The 19,877-nt window shown below is 38.6% G+C and overlaps 3 protein-coding genes across 9 annotated transcripts in view; 2 read left to right on the forward strand and 1 right to left on the reverse strand.

Moving 5' to 3' along the window:
- DNAAF4 (dynein axonemal assembly factor 4) overlaps positions 1 to 6,764 on the forward strand; it is a 71,927-nt gene extending 65,163 nt beyond the window's left edge. The window contains exons 9-11 of one of the 4 annotated variants that reach the window (XR_009496039.1): positions 1,176 to 1,305; positions 4,852 to 6,270; positions 6,366 to 6,764. Coding sequence is in view for 3 of the 4 variants with exons in the window: in XM_059890438.1 (XP_059746421.1) it covers positions 1,176 to 1,288 (113 nt within the window). In the remaining variant the exon portion in view is untranslated. Of the gene's footprint in view, positions 1 to 1,175; positions 1,639 to 4,851 lie in introns of those variants that run through there. The other 3 variants (XM_059890438.1, XM_005211767.5, NM_001206188.1) reach the window with 3 other exon arrangements.
- A 4,937-nt stretch (positions 6,765 to 11,701) lies between these two features.
- PIERCE2 (piercer of microtubule wall 2) lies at positions 11,702 to 19,554 on the reverse strand. Its single transcript, XM_059890846.1, has 2 exons — positions 19,262 to 19,554; positions 11,702 to 12,236 (listed from the first exon to the last, which is right to left on the reverse strand). The coding sequence occupies exons 1-2, from the start codon at positions 19,277 to 19,279 to the stop codon at positions 11,892 to 11,894; spliced, it is 363 nt and encodes a 120-aa protein (XP_059746829.1). The 5' UTR covers positions 19,280 to 19,554; the 3' UTR covers positions 11,702 to 11,891.
- Positions 19,555 to 19,699: 145 nt separating this feature from the next.
- CCPG1 (cell cycle progression 1) overlaps positions 19,700 to 19,877 on the forward strand; it is a 42,066-nt gene continuing 41,888 nt past the window's right edge. For all 4 annotated transcript variants that reach the window (XM_005211775.3, XM_005211782.3, XM_002690897.5 and 1 more), the window contains exon 1: positions 19,700 to 19,833. The gene's annotated coding sequence lies outside the window, so the exon portion shown is untranslated. The remainder of the gene's footprint in view (positions 19,834 to 19,877) is intronic.

The following is a 19,877-nucleotide window of genomic DNA, read 5'->3' on the forward strand; positions in this document are numbered from 1 at the left end:
CCACCCAGATACCAGTTCAGTTTCTTTTCATTTAAGACCTAAAGGCCTAATTCCTGATAATGTCTTGCCAGGAAATGGGCTCTAGCTTATAAAGTTTTCTATTTCTGACTTATTTCTGTCATTTTTAGATTTTTCTAACCAAAGCATCCAAATTAGGTTTATGTGCCTATCCTTTCTTTGAGTCATACCCAGCTTCATGAGGATAAGAATTATCAAGACAGGAATGAAACACTGTAAGCATTCTTTAGGAATTACAGCATCATAGACTTTTTTGAACTTAAAGACTTTATTGAACCTTCATTTTAAAGATGAGAAAATGGAGGCTTGGGACATTCTAAGTGATTTGCCTGAAGTGGCATGTCAAATCCATAGCACCTGGAACGCAAGTTTCCTTCGTGGTTGGTGGTTTAGTCCCTAATTTGTGTCCAACTCTTGTGACCACATGGACTGTAGCCTGCCAGGTTCCTCTCTCCGTGGGATTTCCCAGATGAAAATACTGGAGTGGGTTGCCATTTCCTTCTCCAGGGGATCTTCCCAACCCAGGGATCAAACCTGTGTCTCATGCATTGCAGGCGGATTCTTTACCGCTGAGCCACCAGAGTTATTCACAAAGAAATTCTTCCCACTGATTTTTTTGGTAAAGATTTAGATTCAGTTATATATTTTTAACATCCAGTCTACAATGCTTTCCTTTTTAACCAATTTTTCACAAAGAAACTTTATAGATAGAATAACTACAAAAAAAAGTACAAACTATAGTCTATGAGTTATATAAAGTATGGATTAAGTCTACCAAAATTAAGTTTTAGGATCTAGAATTTTGAAATGATGACATTAATTACTTTTTAATTGAGGTGATAAAAATGTCCTTTTGATATATGAGTTTTGAGTCTGTTCATGCTTTAATGAGTTTAAGCTGTTAGCTTATTTGTATTTCAGTTTAAAATTACTGTTTCTTACTGAATCTTGGTTAAAATCATTATAATTATTTCTGAAATTACTTAAAAATTTTTTTAGTCTAGACCATGTATGTGAAACTGGGAATCTGACTAAAACCTATTACTTACGCTGAACCATGGATTTAACGATTTTTTTTTTATTTTTAAAAAATGTTGTCTAGATAACACAGGTACTTAGAAAATATTTTATTGATCATCATTGCTATATAAATATAGGCCTACAGGATTATGAAGCTGCTCTTAAGATTGATCCATCCAACAAAATTGTACAAAATGATGCTGAGAAGATTCGGAATATAATTCAAGGAACAGAAGTAGAATCTAAATGACTACAAGAAGCAACTAGGTATTGTTCTAAGTTTAACAAAATAACTGGAGGCATTAGAAATCTGTGCATATTATGGCTGATTATACAGAATCACTTTGCCTTTAGTTCCATAGAGGGCAGAGTATTATAAATCTGTAGAAAATGAAATGTTTGATTTGAATGGTTTTTGAATAAGTAAGTCAAAATAGGAATAATTATTTAAATTATTTGTTTCATATTACTACAGGATTTTTTTTGTTACTGAATTCAGCTTGCCCTTATAACTAACAATATATTTGTTGATGTGATTACCAGGACACTTACTGATTCATTTTTAACAAGAAGTTTAAAATAAAAGATTATGTTTATAAAATATTTTTGTTTGTATTAAATACACAATTTAATTGTCTGAATGCTTGGCCTTGGTATAATCAATATTGATGTTTCCACTTAGTTTCCAAATGCACAGAACCTTCTTTTAAAAGAATACTGCTCCACTACCTGTTGTTTTAGGTTAGACTAGTTTACCTTAGTATTAATAAAACAGCTGTTTGGAAAACCTTATCTTCAGCTGTAGGGAGTGTAGCCAAAGCATGGATCATATCTTATAATACTATCTGATGATGATTTTTCTAGTAAGATTGTTTTCTAGTACTGTCAAGTATACCAGGAAAAAAAAAAAGACTGCAAAGGTGAAAATGTTAACTTAAAACATTGTGATACTGGCACTGGATTGCACCACCAGTTGTGTTGTGTCACTTGATGATGCAAGTGTTAAGCAAAACCAGCACAGCTTCCCTTTTGCATCTAACAGTTGTCACAATTCTCTGTGATTATATTTAGGGTTTTTTTTTAGGGGAAAAAAACCCACAAAATTTTTAGGAATAAGTTTTACAGTATTTGGTCGTCAGATGTCATTCAAGTAGATCATAAAACAGTCTTTTTTTTAGAAAAAAGATGTAATACTTTTTTGAATATGTAAGTGTGTATGTAAGTATATGTAAGTAAGTATACATATGTAAAAATGTAAGTATGTATGTAAGTATATGTAAGTAAGTATACATATGTAAATATGTATCCTAGTTCAGCAACCTTGAAACTTTTACTTCTATAAAGCAACTCTTGATAGCTTCTGTAGCAGTCCTGCCCAGTTATCAGACCTTCTGGTGAGGTAGGATTGCTTTGTCTTACAAACAGCCCTGGTTTGTTTTTATTTTTAAAAATAAATGTGACCAAAGTAAAGGTGTTTCTCTGGGAAATGGAGTCACTGTAGACCCAGAGATGGAAGTCTCATGTTAACGGTGGCAGAGATAACCCATCAACTTAGGTCCCAGAATGACTTTGCAAATCAGATCTACTTACCCATCCTGAACCATTTGTCTGTTATGTGGGAGAAAAATGAACTTTTATCTTAAGTATGAAAAAACAAAAAAGGTGGTTCTTCTGTATATCATGTTCCAGTTTGACATTCAGAATACTTTAACCAACCAATACTTTAACTAGTCTTTTCTCAGGCTCTTCCTATTGCAGGAAAAACGGGGCATGAGAGGATGGTCACGTCCCGGGTCTCAGTGAGTCCCAGGGACAGCCCATCAAGTGAGGTTCTTTGGCTTTGGGCAGGAAAGAATTCAAGAGTGAGTCATAGTAAAGTGAAAGCAGGTTTATTTAGAGATGCACATTCCATAAACAGAATACAGGTCACCTCAAAAGGTGATAGCTGTGCCTGGGTGTGGGAGTAGTTAGTTTTATGGGCTGGACAGTTTCATAGGCTTACTGAGTGGGAGAATTATTCCTACTATCTTGGAGAAAGGGCAGAGATTTCCAGCAATTGGGCCACGCCCACTTTTTGGCCTTTTATGGTCTTCCTCAGAACTGTCATGGCGCCTGTGGCTGTATCATTTAGTTAATGTATTACAGTGAGCATATAATGAGGCTTAGGGGCTACTGGTAGTCAAAAATGTTCCACCATCTTAGACCTAGTTGTTTCTAACCAGTTTTTTCTCTATCCTCAATGACTGTGGCATTCTTTTAAAGGTTGTGCCCTGTTCCCTTCCCTCCTGTCTCATTCCTGTTACATCCCAACCAGAAACAAAAACCTGGGCCCAAGAGTTACCCTAAGCGCAAAGGATCTATTTTTGGAGGAGGTAGAAGGGAGTTTTAAGTAGTTAGTTATTATTTTTGACCCTATCCTGTAAGTCTTGGTTTAAAAGCAATAGATACTCATTTGTATTCATGAACTACTTGACCTTTTTTGAGCAAATCTTCTGTTAAGGGACTTTTGTCTTAGACTGAAGTAGTGATAGAGTTAAATTAGAGATATGCACATTCCCATTTCATTTGTGATAAAAGCATGCTTCCCAAATAGAGATATCATTAAAACTTAGAGTAAAAAATTGTTAAAAGGAAAAATTATTATGGTAGTCCTTAGACATGACCAAGTCAAACAGGGAAAGATTTATTACTTGCAGCAAGTAAGGAGAACACTGGGGACTTTCCCCCAAGCGCCGAAATTGGGGAAGTTTTTGCTAAAGGTGCATCCATATTCATGAAACACGCTGAGCAAAGAATTCTCCTTGGAGTTGGCCAAGTAAATAGAGTTCCAAGCTCTAGCTGATTGAAGTTAAGAGTGTCAGAAAAGGTCCAACATCATCATCCCTTAACTTCCGGTAGATCTGGTGGTTGAGCCCTGGTTGTTGTTCAGCCGCTAAGTCATGTCTGACTCTATGTGACCCCATGGACTGCAGCACACCAGGCTCCCCTGTCCTTCACTATCTCCCACAGTTTGCTCAAATTCATGTCCATTGAGTCAGTGATGCTATTTAACCATCTCATCTTCTGCTGTTCGCTTCTCTTCCTGCCTTCAATCTTTCCCAGCATCAGAGTCTTTTTCAGTGAGTCAGCTCTTTGCATCAGGTGGCCAGAGTATTGGAGCTTCAGCATTAGTCTGTCCAATGAATATTTAGGGTTGATCTCCTTTAGGATTGATTGATTTGACATCCTTGCTGTCCAAGGGATACTCGAGTCTTTCCAGCACCACAATTCAAAAGCATCAGTTCTTCAGAGCTCAGTCTTCTTTATGGTCCAACTCTGAGCCCTGGAGGGGCGTTAAATTCTTCAAAACAACTCAAGAAACTGCTTCAGGCTAATCTTTACCACTGAAAGAAAGTGAAGTCGCTCAGTCATGTCTAACTCTTTGCAACCCCATAGACTGTAGCCTAGCACAGTCCTCCATCCATGGGATTTTCCAGGCAAGAGGATTGGGTTGCCATTTCCTTCTCCAGAGGATCTTCCCAACCCAGGGATCAAACCTGGGCCTCCTACATTGTAGGCAGACACTTTACCATCTGAGCCACCAGGGAAGTGGTGTTACCACTGAAGCAGACTTGGAAGTCTTTATTATCTGATTTGTTATCTTTACTGTTGTTCCTTGCCTGATAAGAGTGCTTTGTTCTTTTGTTCCTGTAAGATCATTGTTATCAAGACTGGATCAAGGTCAAGCATTGTGACCAGGCTTAGATCACAAAATGGTTTAGCCCTCAAATGACTTCTCTTTTGTCAAAAACTATATCTGGTTTTTTTCTCCAGGGACCCCCTACCCCATCTGCTTACACAAGGATGAGGCCTAATTAAAAAAGTGGCTAAGAGGAGCCTGTTTAGAGTTTGGTCAAGGAAAGACCACTTGGCACTGGTAAGCCAGGTTTTTTTCCAACACACCTCATCTATGTGGAGAATAAAGGGAAAGGACTTTTGCATATACTATCTGGGGGAAAAAGTTGGTATGTGGTCTCCTAAGAATCCTGAAAACAAGGGTGTGTTTCATTATGTTACTGAATTGATCTGCCTCAGTCTCACTCTCAGAGACTCCCGAGCACCCTCAAGACTGACTCATCTGCAAGGATCAGAGTCATATTAACCAGGCTCAGGAGAGTAAGTAAAACAGATTACATACTTATTACTAATGCAATAATCAGAAATTGACAGGATGTTCATGGTCATGGTAGGTTAAATGAAAATTCATTTCTCTTTATAAGCAGATTTGATATGGTAAATCATAAATTTGCTTGACAGACATGGACTCAGAACAAGGAAAATTACTTTAATGAATGGACTGTTTCATGGCATCATGCATCCAGTTCTACATAACAAGCTTCCTTTTTCCTAAAATGTTTAGGCTAATTCCCTTTGTTTACAAGCCTTAAGACATACTTCACTATAACTAACTCTCTTGTACTAACAATAAAACCAGGTTAACTCTTCAGGTCATGATAGGGTTACCAGTATCATCTCTTTGAGATGTGATTTGCCTTTTTTTTTTTCCTATTAAAGAATATTAATAGAGGAATTTATTTAGTCGATATTGTGATTCCGCCTTATAAAATGTTTTAAAGGAATGTGACTCCTAAGGCCATCTCTTTCTTAAGACACTCTCTTCAGGGAACTGCTTTTTTTTTTTTTTTTTAAGGTGCTACTTTTGACAGTACTAGAACACACTTCATTTTAGCCTTTGCATGACCTAAATAAGCATGGTTTTTATTTAATAAATGGACTGCCTTGTATAGGACCTAGAACATAATAAACTAAGCATAATTTTGAACTATTACATATAGTAAAAACCAACATTATTTGGTCAAATACATTAATTAGATTATTGATGGGGTTTAGTTTATAGCTAAAAGAGGAAAAAGACCTAAATAAACTGGTAAAATATTCCTTTGGGAAGATAAGCCTTTAGTTTAACTTAATGCTCTATTTCTAGAAATAATCAGTCAGTGAAAGTGAAAGTGCTAGTCACTCAGTCGTGTCCTACTCTTTGTGACCCCGTGGGCTGTAACCCACCAGGCTCCTCTGTCCATGGAATTCTCCAGGCAAGAATACTGGAGGGGGTTGCCATTTCCTCCTCCAGGGGATCTTCCCGACGCAGGGATTGAACCCAGGTCTCCCACATTGCAGGCAGATTCTTGACCAACTGAACCACCAGGGAAGACAATCAGTCAATAAATGGAGGTAAAACTTTAAATATTCTGATAATTGTGTAAAGGTAGGAAAATTTTCCTAAAGTATGTGAGTTTTTAATTTAATGTGCTTTAAATATTTTCCAGGGGAATTTATTGTTCAAACTGTTACCTGAAGTGGAGTCTTTTCTTTCTGGAAAAATTACTGAGTATGTTTATTTTTTACAATTTGCTGCTGCTGCGTCGCTTTAGTCATGTCCGACTCTGTGCGACCCCATAGACGGCAGCCCACCAGGCTTCCTGTCCCTGGGATTCTCCAGGCAAGAACACTGGAGTGGGTTGCCATTTCCTTCTCCAATGCATGAAAGTAAAAAGTGAAAGTGAAGTCGCTCAGTCATGCCCGACTCTAGCAACCCCATGGATTGCAGCCTACCAGGCTCCTCCGTCCATGGGATTTTCTAGGCAAAAGTCTAGAGTGGGGTGCCATTTCAAATGTACTGCTTTATTTGGTGTAGCTCACAAAATAAATTAATACTTTACAGTCCATATTCCAATGCTTTTATTTTTAGCTTGTTCTTATGTATCCTGGTTCTAAGTATACTATAAATTGATGGATAATTCTGTGTCCATTCTGTCTATATGTTTGATTTTATACACTCTACTTTTTTTAGTCCATGTTACAGAACATTACTCTGCAGTCATCTTTAGCTACATTTTTCTCTGTGGAACTGATTACTGTGGGTGAGAGATTCTCAAAATGTGCTTCCATCAAATGCAAATATGCTTCTTCTTTTTAAAAAGTAACCTTTGGCCCCCACATATATTTCCAGCTATTACCCCATCTCTATATTCACTGTACAGAAAAGCTACTAAAAAGTTTTTACTTCTTGCAGGCTTTCATAAACCTGTTCTAGTATGGTTTTCCTCTCTACAACCCCACTGAGATACTTCTTGCTGAGGCACCAGTTATCTCTACATTGCCTAATCAAACCCTCAGGTCTCAGTCTATGTGTTAGCTTCCAAGATAGTTTCCCAAAGGTGGGTCATGCCCTGTTCAGGAAACAAGTTCCTTACTTGACTTCCGAGTATCACAGTCTTCCTCATTTCTTCCTACTTCACTAGTTACTTCTTGGTCTCATTTGTTTATTCCTTGTCATCCCCCTGACTTCTAAATGAGTTGCCTAAAGATTAGTCCTTTGGTCTTTATTCTGCCTACACTTTGTTATCTTATCTCATGATTTTAAATAATATCTTTGTGTGAATATTGTTTAAATTGATTATATTCAACTTCTTCCTTGAACATCAGACTAGATATTCAGTTCCCACAATAACTTGACTTTCTCTTGACTTTCTTCAGGGGCATCTTCAAATACCAACTGATCAGACACTCCTGTACCTTAAATACCTCCTTGTCCAAGCACTCTTCCGCTAACCCTGTGTTAGTTTTTCCCTATATTTCTTTTCACCTGGCATGTTGTATACATATATATACACACACACACACATGTCAGTAACATGTAAATAAAATATTTACATAAGTAAAATTTATGTAACATAAATATGTAAATGTTGTACTTATATGGGGGCTTCCCTGGTGGCTCAGACATTAAAGAATTTGCCTGCAATGCAAACCCAGGTTAGATCTCTGGGTGGCAAAGATCCCCCTGAGAAGGAAATGGCAAACCATTCCAGTATTCTTGCCTGGAGAATCCCATGGACGGAGGCGCCTACAAGCTACAGTTCATGGAGTTGCAAAGAGTCAGACATGACTGAGCAACTAACATACATACATGGACATAAATATTTATGTGTAAATATGTACACATTATGGTGCTGCTATTAGTTACTCAGTCGTGTCAGATTCTTCGCGATCCCATGGACTGTAGCCACCAGGCTCCCCTATTCATGGGATTTTCCAGGCAAGAATACCGGAGTGTGTTGCCATTCCCTTCTCCAGGAGATCTTCCTGACCCAGGGATCAAACCCTAGTCTTCTGCTTTGCAGGCAGACTCTTTACTGACTGAGCCACTGGGGAAACCCAACATAAATATTTATGTGTAAATATGTATACATATAAGCCAGTGAGGGTGCTCACAATAGCACCTTCTTCAAGGGCAATGCCAAAGAATGCTCAAACTGCCACACAATTGCATTCATCTCACACGCTAGCAAAGTAATGCTCAAAATTCTCCAAGCCAGGCTTCAACAGTATGTGAACCGTGACCTTCCAGGTGTTCAAGCTGGATTTAGAAAAGGCAGAGGAACCAGAGATCAAATTGCCAACATCTGTTGGCTCATCAAAAAAACAAGAGAATTCCAGAAAAACATCTACTTCTGTTTTATTGACTATGCCAAAGCCTTGACTATGTGGATCACAATGAACTATGGAAAATTCTTCAAGAGATAGGAATACCAGACCAGCTGACCTGCTTCCTGAAAAATCTGTATGCAGGTCAAGAAGCAACAGTTAGAACTGAACATGTAACAACAGACCGGTTCCAAATCAGAAAAGGAGTATGTCAAGGCTGTATATTGTCACCCTGCTTATTTAACTTATATGCAGAGTACATCATGAGAAACGTTGGGCTGGATGAAGCACAAGCTAGAATCAAGATTGCCAGGAGAAATATCAATAACCTCAGATATGCATATGACACCACAGATATGCATATGACCAACCTAGACAGCATATTAAAAAACAGAGATGTTACTTTGTAAACAAATGTCCGTCTAGTCAAAGCTTTGGTTTTTCCAGTAGTCATGTATGGATGTGAGAGTTGGACTATAAAGAAAGCTGAGCGCCAAAGAATTGATGCTTTTGAACTGTGCTATTGGAGAAGACTCTTGAGAGTCCCTTGGACTGCAAGGAGATCCAACCAGTCCATGCTAAAGGAAATCAGCCATGAATATTCATTAGAAGGACTGATGCTGAAGCTGAAACTCCAATACTTTGGCCACCTGATGCGAAGAACTGACTGATTTGAAAAGACCCTGACGCTGCAAACATTGAAGGAGGGAGAAGAAGGGGACGACAGAGGATGAGATGGTTGGATGGCATCACTGACTCAATGGACATGAGTTTGAGTAAGCTCTGGGAGTTGGTGATAGACAGAGAAGCCTGGTGTGCTGCAGTCCATGGGGTTGCAAAGAGTCAGACACAACTGAGTGACTTAACTGACTGATTTACACATATTTTAAATTTATATATTTATACATGTAAGTAAGTATTTGTAAATATTTCTACATCGTGTTGCTCAGTTGCCCAGTCATGTCTGACTCTTTGCAACACCATGGACTGCAGCATGCTGTATGTCTACACGTGTATAAATACATGTGTACTACCTATGTCAGTGTAACATAAAGACAGAGAAACATTTACTTTAGAAAGTGTATATATATATATATATAAATGTATATACATTTATATATAAATGTATATACATATTTATACATATGTCTTTTGGTGGTTTTCCCCTACTAGAATTTATTAGAATCTAACCTCCATGAAGCTGCTGCTACTGCTGCTGCTGTGAAGTTGCTTCACTTATGTCCAACTCTTTGCGACCCCATGGACTGCAGCCTACCAGGCTCCTCCGTCCATGGGATTTTCCAGGCAAGAGTGCTGGAGTGGGTTGCCATTGCCTTCTCCGTCCATGAAGCTAGGTGCCTAGAAGTCCCTGGACTTTAATAGACACTGAATGACTACTTAACTGCATTCCAGACAACATGCTTGATTCCATGATACTCATCCTTCTTAAGAATTTTAGCAACAGCAGCAAAACAAAACAAAAAAATGCCTAACCACCTATCATAGTAAGGAACTTTTGGTTACCCTCTAGATTTTACATGTTAAAAAGTTGACTTCACTTGGTACAAATCAAGCACCTACAGTGAAGGAGTAAAATGGTTTATATAGTTTATGCCAAAGAAGTCTGGTAAACTCAAATTCTGTTGCATCATTCACCTGGAAATCTTGTGCAGTGCCTTCATTTTTGATGTTTCAGAGGAAGTTAACAAAGTCGATCTTTTTTTCTTTCCTCTGCCCATATCATATTTTGGGATATTTGAAAGAATTTCATGAGGCTGCAAAGGTTGAGCTGTTTCCTAAGATTCAACTTTTCTGTGTCCAACTTTTCTGATCCCCTAGTTACTCACAAGATTATTTTTTCTAATTGATGTTAATATCCTGAATCTGAAACCAACAGGGAAAAATAAGAATAGTGATTCTGTTTTTTTCCAGTAAAGCAGTTTAGTTCCAATTGAACAGGCAGTTTCAACAGATGGCAGCTGAAATATATCTCTGTGTAGTGTGATTTCAGAGTTTAAAGAATTGTATAGGCTATCATTGGAGAAGGAAATGGCAAACCACTCTAGTATTCTTGCCTAGAGAATCCCATGGACAGAGGAGCCTGGTGGGCTGCTGTCCATAGGGTCACACAGAGTCGGACATGACTGAAGCAGCTTAGCACGCGTGCATGCATTGGAGAAGGAAATGGCAACCCACTCCAGTATTCTTGGAGAATCCCAGGGACAGAGGAGCCTGGTGGGCTGCCGTCTATGGGGTTGCACAGAGTCGGACACGACTGAAGCGACTTAGCAGCAGCAGCAGCATAGGCCATCATCTGTCACTGCTCATGCTCTGTGTTGAAGATGTATCAGAGTAATTGCATTTGTGAAAATGTGCAACATTCTTACACATTTTCATTCTTTTATATCTAAGATTTCTTTTTCCTGGACTGGTCTTTCCTTTGATTTGGCTTTACCTTCTCTAGGATGTTTCTTCTGACCTCCTTGTCTCTGTTTAAGCCAATTGGGTCTCTGTGTCTGAAAGACCTTTTATGTATTTTATATTACATAAATTATCACACATTATTAATTTGCTAATCTCATTTCCCCCAAATATTGTTTATTGAAACAATAAAACAAACTCTCTTTCATTTCTGTGTTCACTTTACACATTTTTTGTTGTTTAGTCGCTAAGTCATGTATGAATCTTTTGTGACCCCCATGGACTGTAGCCTGCCAGGCTCCTCTGTCCATGGAATTTTCCATGCAAGAATACTGGAGTGAGTTGCCATTTCCTTCTCCAGGGGATCTTCCTAACCCAGGGATCAAACTTGTGTCTCCTGCATTGGTAGGTAGGTTCTTCCCACTGAGCCACCAGGGAAGCCCACTTATTTTGAATAGTGCCTGCCATAAGTAGGTGTTCAATAACTGAATGAAAAAATTTCAAATCTTCTCTTCCACCAGCTTAGCAGTGAGAACTAACATTTCCCCAGGTTCTAAGCTATTAGTTGAAGTAACAGAAAAGTAAGAAATTTCTCATCAAAATCTTGTTCAATTCAGTTTTTCTAATTAGAATTCCTGTGTTCCTTTGTCTGGGTAAATATACTCAGTAGACAAGTTGAAATCCTGAAAACATTTTGAAGTTTTGGAACTACATGAGCTAAATAAAGCTAGGTATAATAAAATGCTTTCTACCATTTATTCTGTTTTGAACACATTTTTATTTAAGAAGTCACTGTCATTCACTTATCATTTGAAATGCTTTATTTGTCAAAGGTATTTTTAAAAATTACTTCAAGGCTTTTTTATATTTCAAATTAGATATCCTAGTTTAGATTTAAAACTCGTTTTTCCTGAATACATTTTCTCTTTAAGAGTAACATACTTTCATAGAGTGTGTTGAAAATTAGGGAAGTCAAGGGTTCTTGTTCTGTCAGGTGCAGTGTTTAGAGTATTATTTTGATAAAATCCAGTCGCTCTGATATGACTAGAAAATACTTGCTCCCTTGGAGTATAATAGCAGGGGAAAAACTGTGGCATAGGTAAAAATTCACCGTAATTACTTGAATTGGTTTTATACATAATCATCTTAGGTTTTGATAGTGAGGTAGTCGTATGGAGTGTCTTTGGATCCAACATACATGAAAACACCGGATTGCCAGGATTCACACAGGGAGGCAGTTCAGGTTTCATTTCTGTGTCTGAATTTGAAGCTGAAGTACTTTTCTTTTCCTAAAAGATAAATGCATAAAATAATTATCAATTACACAGTTGTGAAAAAAAGAAAACAATTATTTAAATTAAGCCCTAACCTTTTTTATACAACTCAAAAAAATTGACTGAAAAAGATCAAAGACTTGAATGTAAGATCTGATACCATAAAACTCCTAGAAGAAAACACAGGGGAAAAGGTCCTTGGAGGTGGCCTTAGTAATGATTTTTGGATATGGCAACAAAACTACAAACAACCAAAGCAAAAATCAACAAGTGTGGCTACAACAAACTAAAAAGCTTCTGTATAGCCACAAAAACAGCAGAATGAAGAGGCAAACTTGGAATGGGAAAACATATGTGCAAACCATGTATCAGATAAGGGGTTAACTTCTAAAATATCTTAAGAACTCATACAATTCAGTAGCAAAAAACCAAGCAATATAATTAAATAATGGGCAGAGGATCTGAACAGACATTTCCCCCAAAGATACATAGATAACTAACAAGTACATGAAAAGATGTTGAACATTCCCAGTCATCAGAGAAATGCAGACCTAAACCACAATATGATGTCACTCCACACCTGAAGAATGGCTATTATCAAAAAGTTAAGAGAGAATAAGAGTTGAGGATGTGGAGAAAAGGGAACTGTTGGTGGAAATGTAAATTGGTACAGCCACTATGGAAAACAGTGTGGAATTTCCTCAAAAAACTAAAGACAGAACTACCATATGATCCAGCAGTTTCACTTCTTAGATATCCAAAGAAAATGAAATCACATCTTGAAGAGATATCTGCACTCCCATGTTCATTGCAGCATTATTCATAATAGCTAAGACATGGAAACAAGTATCCATCAACAGATGCATGGATGGAGAAACACACATACAGAATGGAGTACTATCAGTCATAATAAAAGAAGAGCCCTGCCATTTGCAGCAATATCGAGGACCTTGAAATCATTATGTTAAGTGAAGTAAATCAGAGAAAGACAAATGCTGTATGATCTCACATATATGTAGAATCTTAAAAAAAAAAAAAGCAGAATGGTAGTTATCAGGGGCTGGGTATGGGGGTAAATGGAGAGATGATTGATGGTCAAAGAATCAACTTTTTTTACAACTTTCAGTTGTAAGAAGAGTAAGTTCTAGGGACCTAACATACAGTATGGTTACTGCCATTAACAATACTGTATTTGAAAGTTTGAGAGTAGATGTTCTCACCACACTCACACACAAAAATTTGTAATTATGTGAGGTGATGGATGTATCAGCTAATCATACTGTGTTAATCATTTCACAATATATATCAAAGCATCAGGTTGTACCCCCTAAACTTACACAAATGTTATATGTCAGTTATATCTTAATAAAGGTAGAAAAACAGAAGAAAACAAAAACTTAGCCCCATCTACTCTCCTTTTGGGAGTCTTTTCTCTTGAGGACATTGAAGAGTAGCCATTATATTATAATGGCTTCCTGGGACTGCAAGGACATCAAACCAGTCACTCCTAAAGGAGATCAACCATGAATATTCATTGGAAAGACTGATGCTAAAGGTGAAGCTCCAGTACTTTGGCCACCTGATGGGAAGAGCCAGCTCATTGGAAAAGGCCCTGATGCTGGGAAAGATTGAAGGCAAAAGAAGAGGCCAACAGAGGATGAGATGGTTAGATAGCATTACTGACACAATGGAGATGAACTTGAGAAAACTGGGAGATAGTGGAGGACCAGGAAGCCTGGTGTGCTGCAGTCCATGGGGTCACAGAGAGTCAGACACAACTTAGTGACTGAACAATATATATATATATATATATATGTATATATGTATATATACACATACATATATATGTATGGGCTTCCCTGGTGGCTCAGATGGTAAAGAATCCATCTGCAATGCAGGAGATCTGGGTTCAATCCCTGGGTTGGGAAGATCCCCTGGAGGAGGGCATAGCAACACACATCAGTATTCCTGTCTGGAGAATTTCCATGGACCGAGGAACCTGGCAGGTTACATTCCATGGGGTCACAAAGAGTCAGACATGACTGAGTGACTAAGCACATATATATGTATATTAAATATATATATATTTCAATTATATATGTCTGTACAGAGCAAACTTTTCAAAAGTATGTACAAGATAAGTTTTAAAAATCCCATACTAGAACTATGAGAACTTATAAAAATGTGTAAATTATAGAATAAGATGCAATAGATCATAGTTCAAAGAGGACGTACAGTTGAATTTTAGAGTGAAAAAATAACAAGATAAACAAACATTCAGCAATCTGAACCTTGTGGATCTTTGCTTTGTGTATTAAGCAAATGATTCCACAACAACTAATTACAATTGTAAATGCTATGAAGAAAAAAAAATTCAAGGTATTTCTGAAGACTCAGGGGGGTTCTAATCTAGTGTGAGGGCCTAGGAAGGCCATTCTGGTGAAGTGTCGTTGAATCTAAGACTGGAAGGCAAGGAAGGAAAAGATAGAAAAGGGCACAGAGAAAATGCATGGCCCAAGTGGAGTGAAAATGGCTTAAGATGAGGAGAGAGGGGCAGGGGCAGAACCTGAAGTGTCTGGTTGACTGTGTGAGAAGTTTGGATCTTTATGGTAAAAGCTATGGAAAGCTATTGAAGAGTTTTAAAGAGAAACATAATTTTTAGGACGATTACTTGGCTGTCAGAGCCTTGAATGGATGTGGAGAGGAGCTTCAGTAATCCATGTGACTGATGATGATGATTTATAGAAAGATGGTGGTACAGAGAGGCTAGGAAATAAATTTGAGACATATTTTGAAAGTAGAATCCATAGGACCTGGTGACTGATGGATGTGGATGGAGAGGAAGAGGAACATATCAAGGAAGACCCCCAGATTTATGGACAAACATTTGGGTAGATGGTCATTTGCTACAATTTGTAACTAACATACATAATAAATTCAATAAATATTCAAAATAATTTAGCTATTTGGGGGAGGAGGGAGCAAGACAGTAAAAAGAATGAATACAAAAGTGATATTTTCTAGCACATGAACATAACATGCTTTATCTTCAGTAAAGTCATGTCCATTAAAATCAACAAGCTTCAATCATGAAGGTGAAAGAATTCACATGGAACAGACTATACGGACCTTATTTATCACTCATTCAACAAATAGTGAGTACCTACTGTGTGCCGGGCATTGTTAGATGCTGGAAAAATTGTGATTAAAAATCTGAAGTTCCACATTTTATTGTATAGGAGATAAGCACATAAGAAACCAGCTCAATAATGTTGGGAAATTGGTTAGTTATTTTTAAAAAAGGTAGGTCTTCGCCTCCAAAATTAGGTGTCACCAGTTCTAGGTTCTGATGTTGCCAGTAATAAAAGCTGCGTGACTTTGATGAAGTTACTTCGCAAGGATTCAAATTCCTTGTCTATAAATATAAAACAGGAGATGGATTAGATAGGTTTGTTTCCTAATCTGAGGATATAGATCAGATCAGTCGCTCAGTCGTGTCTGACTCTTTGCGACCCCATGAATTGCAGCACGCCAGGCCTCCCTGTCCATCACCAACTTCTGGAGTTCACTCAGACTCACGTCCATTGAGTCACTGATGCCATCCAGCCATCTCATCCTCTGTCGTCCCCTTTTCCTCCTGCCCCCAATACCTCCCAGCATCAGAGTCTTTTCCAGTGAGTCAACTCTTCACATGAGGTGGCCAAAGTACTGGAGTTTCAGCTTTAGCATCATTCCTTCCAAAGAAATCCCAGGGCTGATCTCCTTCAGAATGGACTGGTTGGATCTCCTTGCAGTCCAAGGGACTCTGAAGAGTCTTCTCCAACACCACAGTTCAAAAGCATCAATTCTTCAGCACTCAGCCTTCTTTACAGTCCAACTCTCACATCCATACATGACCACAGGAAAAACCATAGCCTTGACTAGACGGACCTTTGTTGGCAAAGTAATGTCCCTGCTTTTGAATATGCTATCTAGGTTGGTCATAACTTTCCTTCCAAGGAGTAAGCGTCTTTTAATTTCATGGCTGCAGTCACCATCTGCAGTGCTTTTGGAGCCCAGAAAAATAAAGTCTGACACTGTTTCCACTGTTTCCCCATCTATTTCCCATGAAGTGATGGGACTAGATGCCATGATCTTTGTTTTCTGAATGTTGAGCTTTAAGCCAACTTTTTCACTCTCCACTTTAACTTTCATCAAGAGGCTTTTTAGTTCCTCTTCACTTTCTGCCATAAGGGTGGTGTCATCTGCATATCTGAGGATATAAGGGCTCTCCAAATGTAGCCATAGGAAAGTGATCTTCAGTTATTTGAAAAACATGAATGAAGAGTGTACATTTACTTGTGATAAGGTCCTTAAAAATGCATTCTGTGGGGTCCATGTCAGCATAAGCAGTTTAAAAAAAACCCCAAATTTGGTAATTTCTGAAATACTTAACATCTAAGTCCTTTCAGATCAGAATTTATATTATTATAATCTAACCTTATAGAGAGGTTGGCAGGGTACAGAGCGTGCGTGCGTGCTAAGTTGCTTCAGTCCTGTCCGGCTCTTTGCAGCCCTGTGGACTGTAGCCCACCAGGCTCCTCTGTCCGTAGGGATTCTTCAGGCAAGAATACTGGAGTGGGTTGCTGTGCCTGCCTCCAGGGGATCTTCCTGACCCAGGGATTGAACCTACCTCTTGTTTGTCTTCTGCATTGGCAGGCTGTCTTTTTACCACTGGTGCCACCTGGAAAGCCCCAGGGTACTGTAATTGTGACTTTTTAAGGTTGAATTAAATAGAAGGTTGCTTATATGCATTACAATTCTTTTTCTTTGAAGACTTTATAGTAGATTATTGTGATTCATGAGGCTCAGACCCTTTAAGAATTCTAAATTCTTAAAACTAGCAAGCATAAAATCTCAGTTTCTCCAACTCTAAAATGGAGGAAAGAATATTGGCCACATTGTTGTGTCAGGATCAAATTTGGGTCAGATTAGCTTGGTTTCTCTTAAAATAACCCAGCTTACTCTGAATTCCTGGGTGATTCCACTTAGTATCTCAGCAAAATTGTTTCCCACCATCAAAAACCTATTTGTTTTGAAATCTTTAGTTCTAGTCTGCAAATGTGAAGTATTTGCTCCACCTTCTTTTTATAGCTTCAAATTTTAGACCTATATATTATTTTATATTCACATTTAATGGATCTAATTTGAGATACTAAAATTCATAATCCACTTGTTCACATTTGAAGAAGTATGATAGTATTAGGGGAGCAGCACAAGGCGAGAACTCTGTGACCTACATTTCAATCCTTTATCATCACTGCACCTTTGTTTTTATATTGTCTGTAAAACTGGTTAAAAAATTTTGCTATAATTCCTGTGGTTGGAAAGTGAAAGAAAATCAGATGTAAATGATACATTACTATATAAATGGAACCAATTTTTATCATTTTTTTTTTTGCAGGTATACCTCAATGCATATGCACCATTTTCCACAATTCAGTTCTGAAATTTACAGGTTAAGAACATTTACACTAGTATGCTCCCATTTACTAACACTTATCATCTTGTAGGAAGCTGGCAAAGCTGGAAATAAAACTCATCAGATCTTGCTATTTATCCTTTTTAACACTGCTTATTAAATTGTTTTAAATATCCAGAGCAGAGACATTGGAGCAGAGTAAGTTGCCAGAATGTTATGGCATTCTGACAACAGGTCACTTTGTCTCAAAATGTCAAGGTTCCCACTTTTCTTAAGTGGGAGGTGCTGCCTTGTGACTTGTGAGAGAAAGTACCAATCCTGATATAATTTATGGACACCAGTCAGGTTGCCCAGGGCAACCTCACTCACAGAGGTTGTGACTTTCAAATTACCCTCTACAACTGGCTCTGAAATTCAGATCAACTTTGACTCCACAATGTAATAGAGAAAACAGAATGTAGTCAAAATAGAAGACAAATGAGCTGAAAAATTTTGTTGGCATTATCTGTACCATACAATCTGTAGAAGTTACTGTCCACCTAAATCTTTTGTACCTCCAGAACAATTCACAAATGTTTATGGACTTTGAAATAAAATAAAAATACCCATTGCTTTTACTTTATATCCTAGGTCCTCACTGCAGCTTTCTTATTTAGGTTTAGCCCTCTTCAAATCTGATATTCTTGAAATGTGGAGTTCAAAACGGATACATTAAAAACAAAACAGCCTAATAGAATAATAAAAAGATTAAATTCTCTACTAGATTACACACTGAGTCAGCGACTGTTAGTGAAGGATAAGAAGGTTAATGAAAATTATAAATGAATCTTTTAAAATCAATTAAGTGCCTTGAATGAAATCTACAAATAAATGGTATTGGCTTTCTTACTAATTTAATACTCAGGCTCTCCTAGAATTAGAGAAGACTAGGCCACTTTGACTTTTGCAAGTCTTTTGTTATAAACACACATTTTTATAAAGATAAATAAGCCATTGAAATAAAAATGCCCATTATAGAAGCTGTAATTATAACATTAAAAGTGCTTTTTCTTCTTTGGTTTTGGTTTCACAGTTGATGTTAATCACAGTAACACCAAAAGCAAAAAATTCCCTAAGGCCTAATTTTTAGGCACCCTTTTGTTTCTCCTCAGGCCCAAGCATCCTACTTGCTCATGTTAAAAAAAAAAAAAAAAAAATTGGCCACAATTAGGGACAGAGAAACCTTAACTTTCTACTGTTTCTATCAACAGTGATATAAATGCATCATATTCTTTCGCCCCCTCATATCCTTTTTTGAACAAGACAATGTAAACATGTGAATTAACAAGGAACATTTTTCTTGTTCAAAACCATCACCCCGTTTTGCAGTGGGGTATGAGTTGCATACCATCCCCAATCATCTTTATACCTTCAGAGGCAATTCCGGCTTAATGCAGTGTATGTTACATCTGTGTAGTCCAGTGATTGCCTACAAAAGTGGGTTTTTTGGAGCGTGGGGTGGGTGGGAATGCGAGGTGCCCAAAATTTATAGTAAAGAGTACCAACAGTCAAAAACATCCAGCCCTCTGCCCATACCCACCCAGTCGCACTCGGTCATTCTCGATGTCTTCTTTATTTTTTCCGCAAACGCAGTGTTTTCCTGCAGCTGATGGCAAAAAGGCCAGGGAGCACCGAGGGGACGCGGCTCTTTTTCTACACCCAATTAAAGCAGCAAAGAGCTGGTGAGCGGTCGGCTGGATCAATACGCATAAACTAATCCGCCTAATCCCAGGAGCGGTCCTCCAGGGTGGAATCCTGCCAAGTGGTTGTAGCAGCCCGTCTCCATAGTAACCGGCCGCGGCGCCTCTCCAGCGCCGGGGCCCGGATGTTGTCAGGATCTCGGCCGCGGGGCCCAGCTTCCAGCAGCTTCCCGGCGGCCCGTTGCGCTCCTCTTCGGGAGTCGTAGTTCTTCACTCGGCCGCCGCCGGGTATGAGGCGCGGACCAGACTACGAGTCCCGGCATGCGCCGCGGCGCCCCGCCGGCCGCCGCTTCCCGGCTGCGGACGCCTGTGAGCAGGTTGTTTTTATGAGAGGCGTCACTGCTCTCGGAGTTGTGACCGCCGCCACCGCGACAGCCAGCGCCGTCGGGCGGAGGTGGCGCTGCCCCTTCAGGTAAGGTCCTGGGCGGGTTTGAACCCAGGGAGGGGAGTCCGCGC

This window comes from Bos taurus, chromosome 10 (genome assembly GCF_002263795.3).
Source record: "Bos taurus isolate L1 Dominette 01449 registration number 42190680 breed Hereford chromosome 10, ARS-UCD2.0, whole genome shotgun sequence".
Classification (NCBI taxonomy): domain Eukaryota; kingdom Metazoa; phylum Chordata; class Mammalia; order Artiodactyla; family Bovidae; genus Bos; species Bos taurus.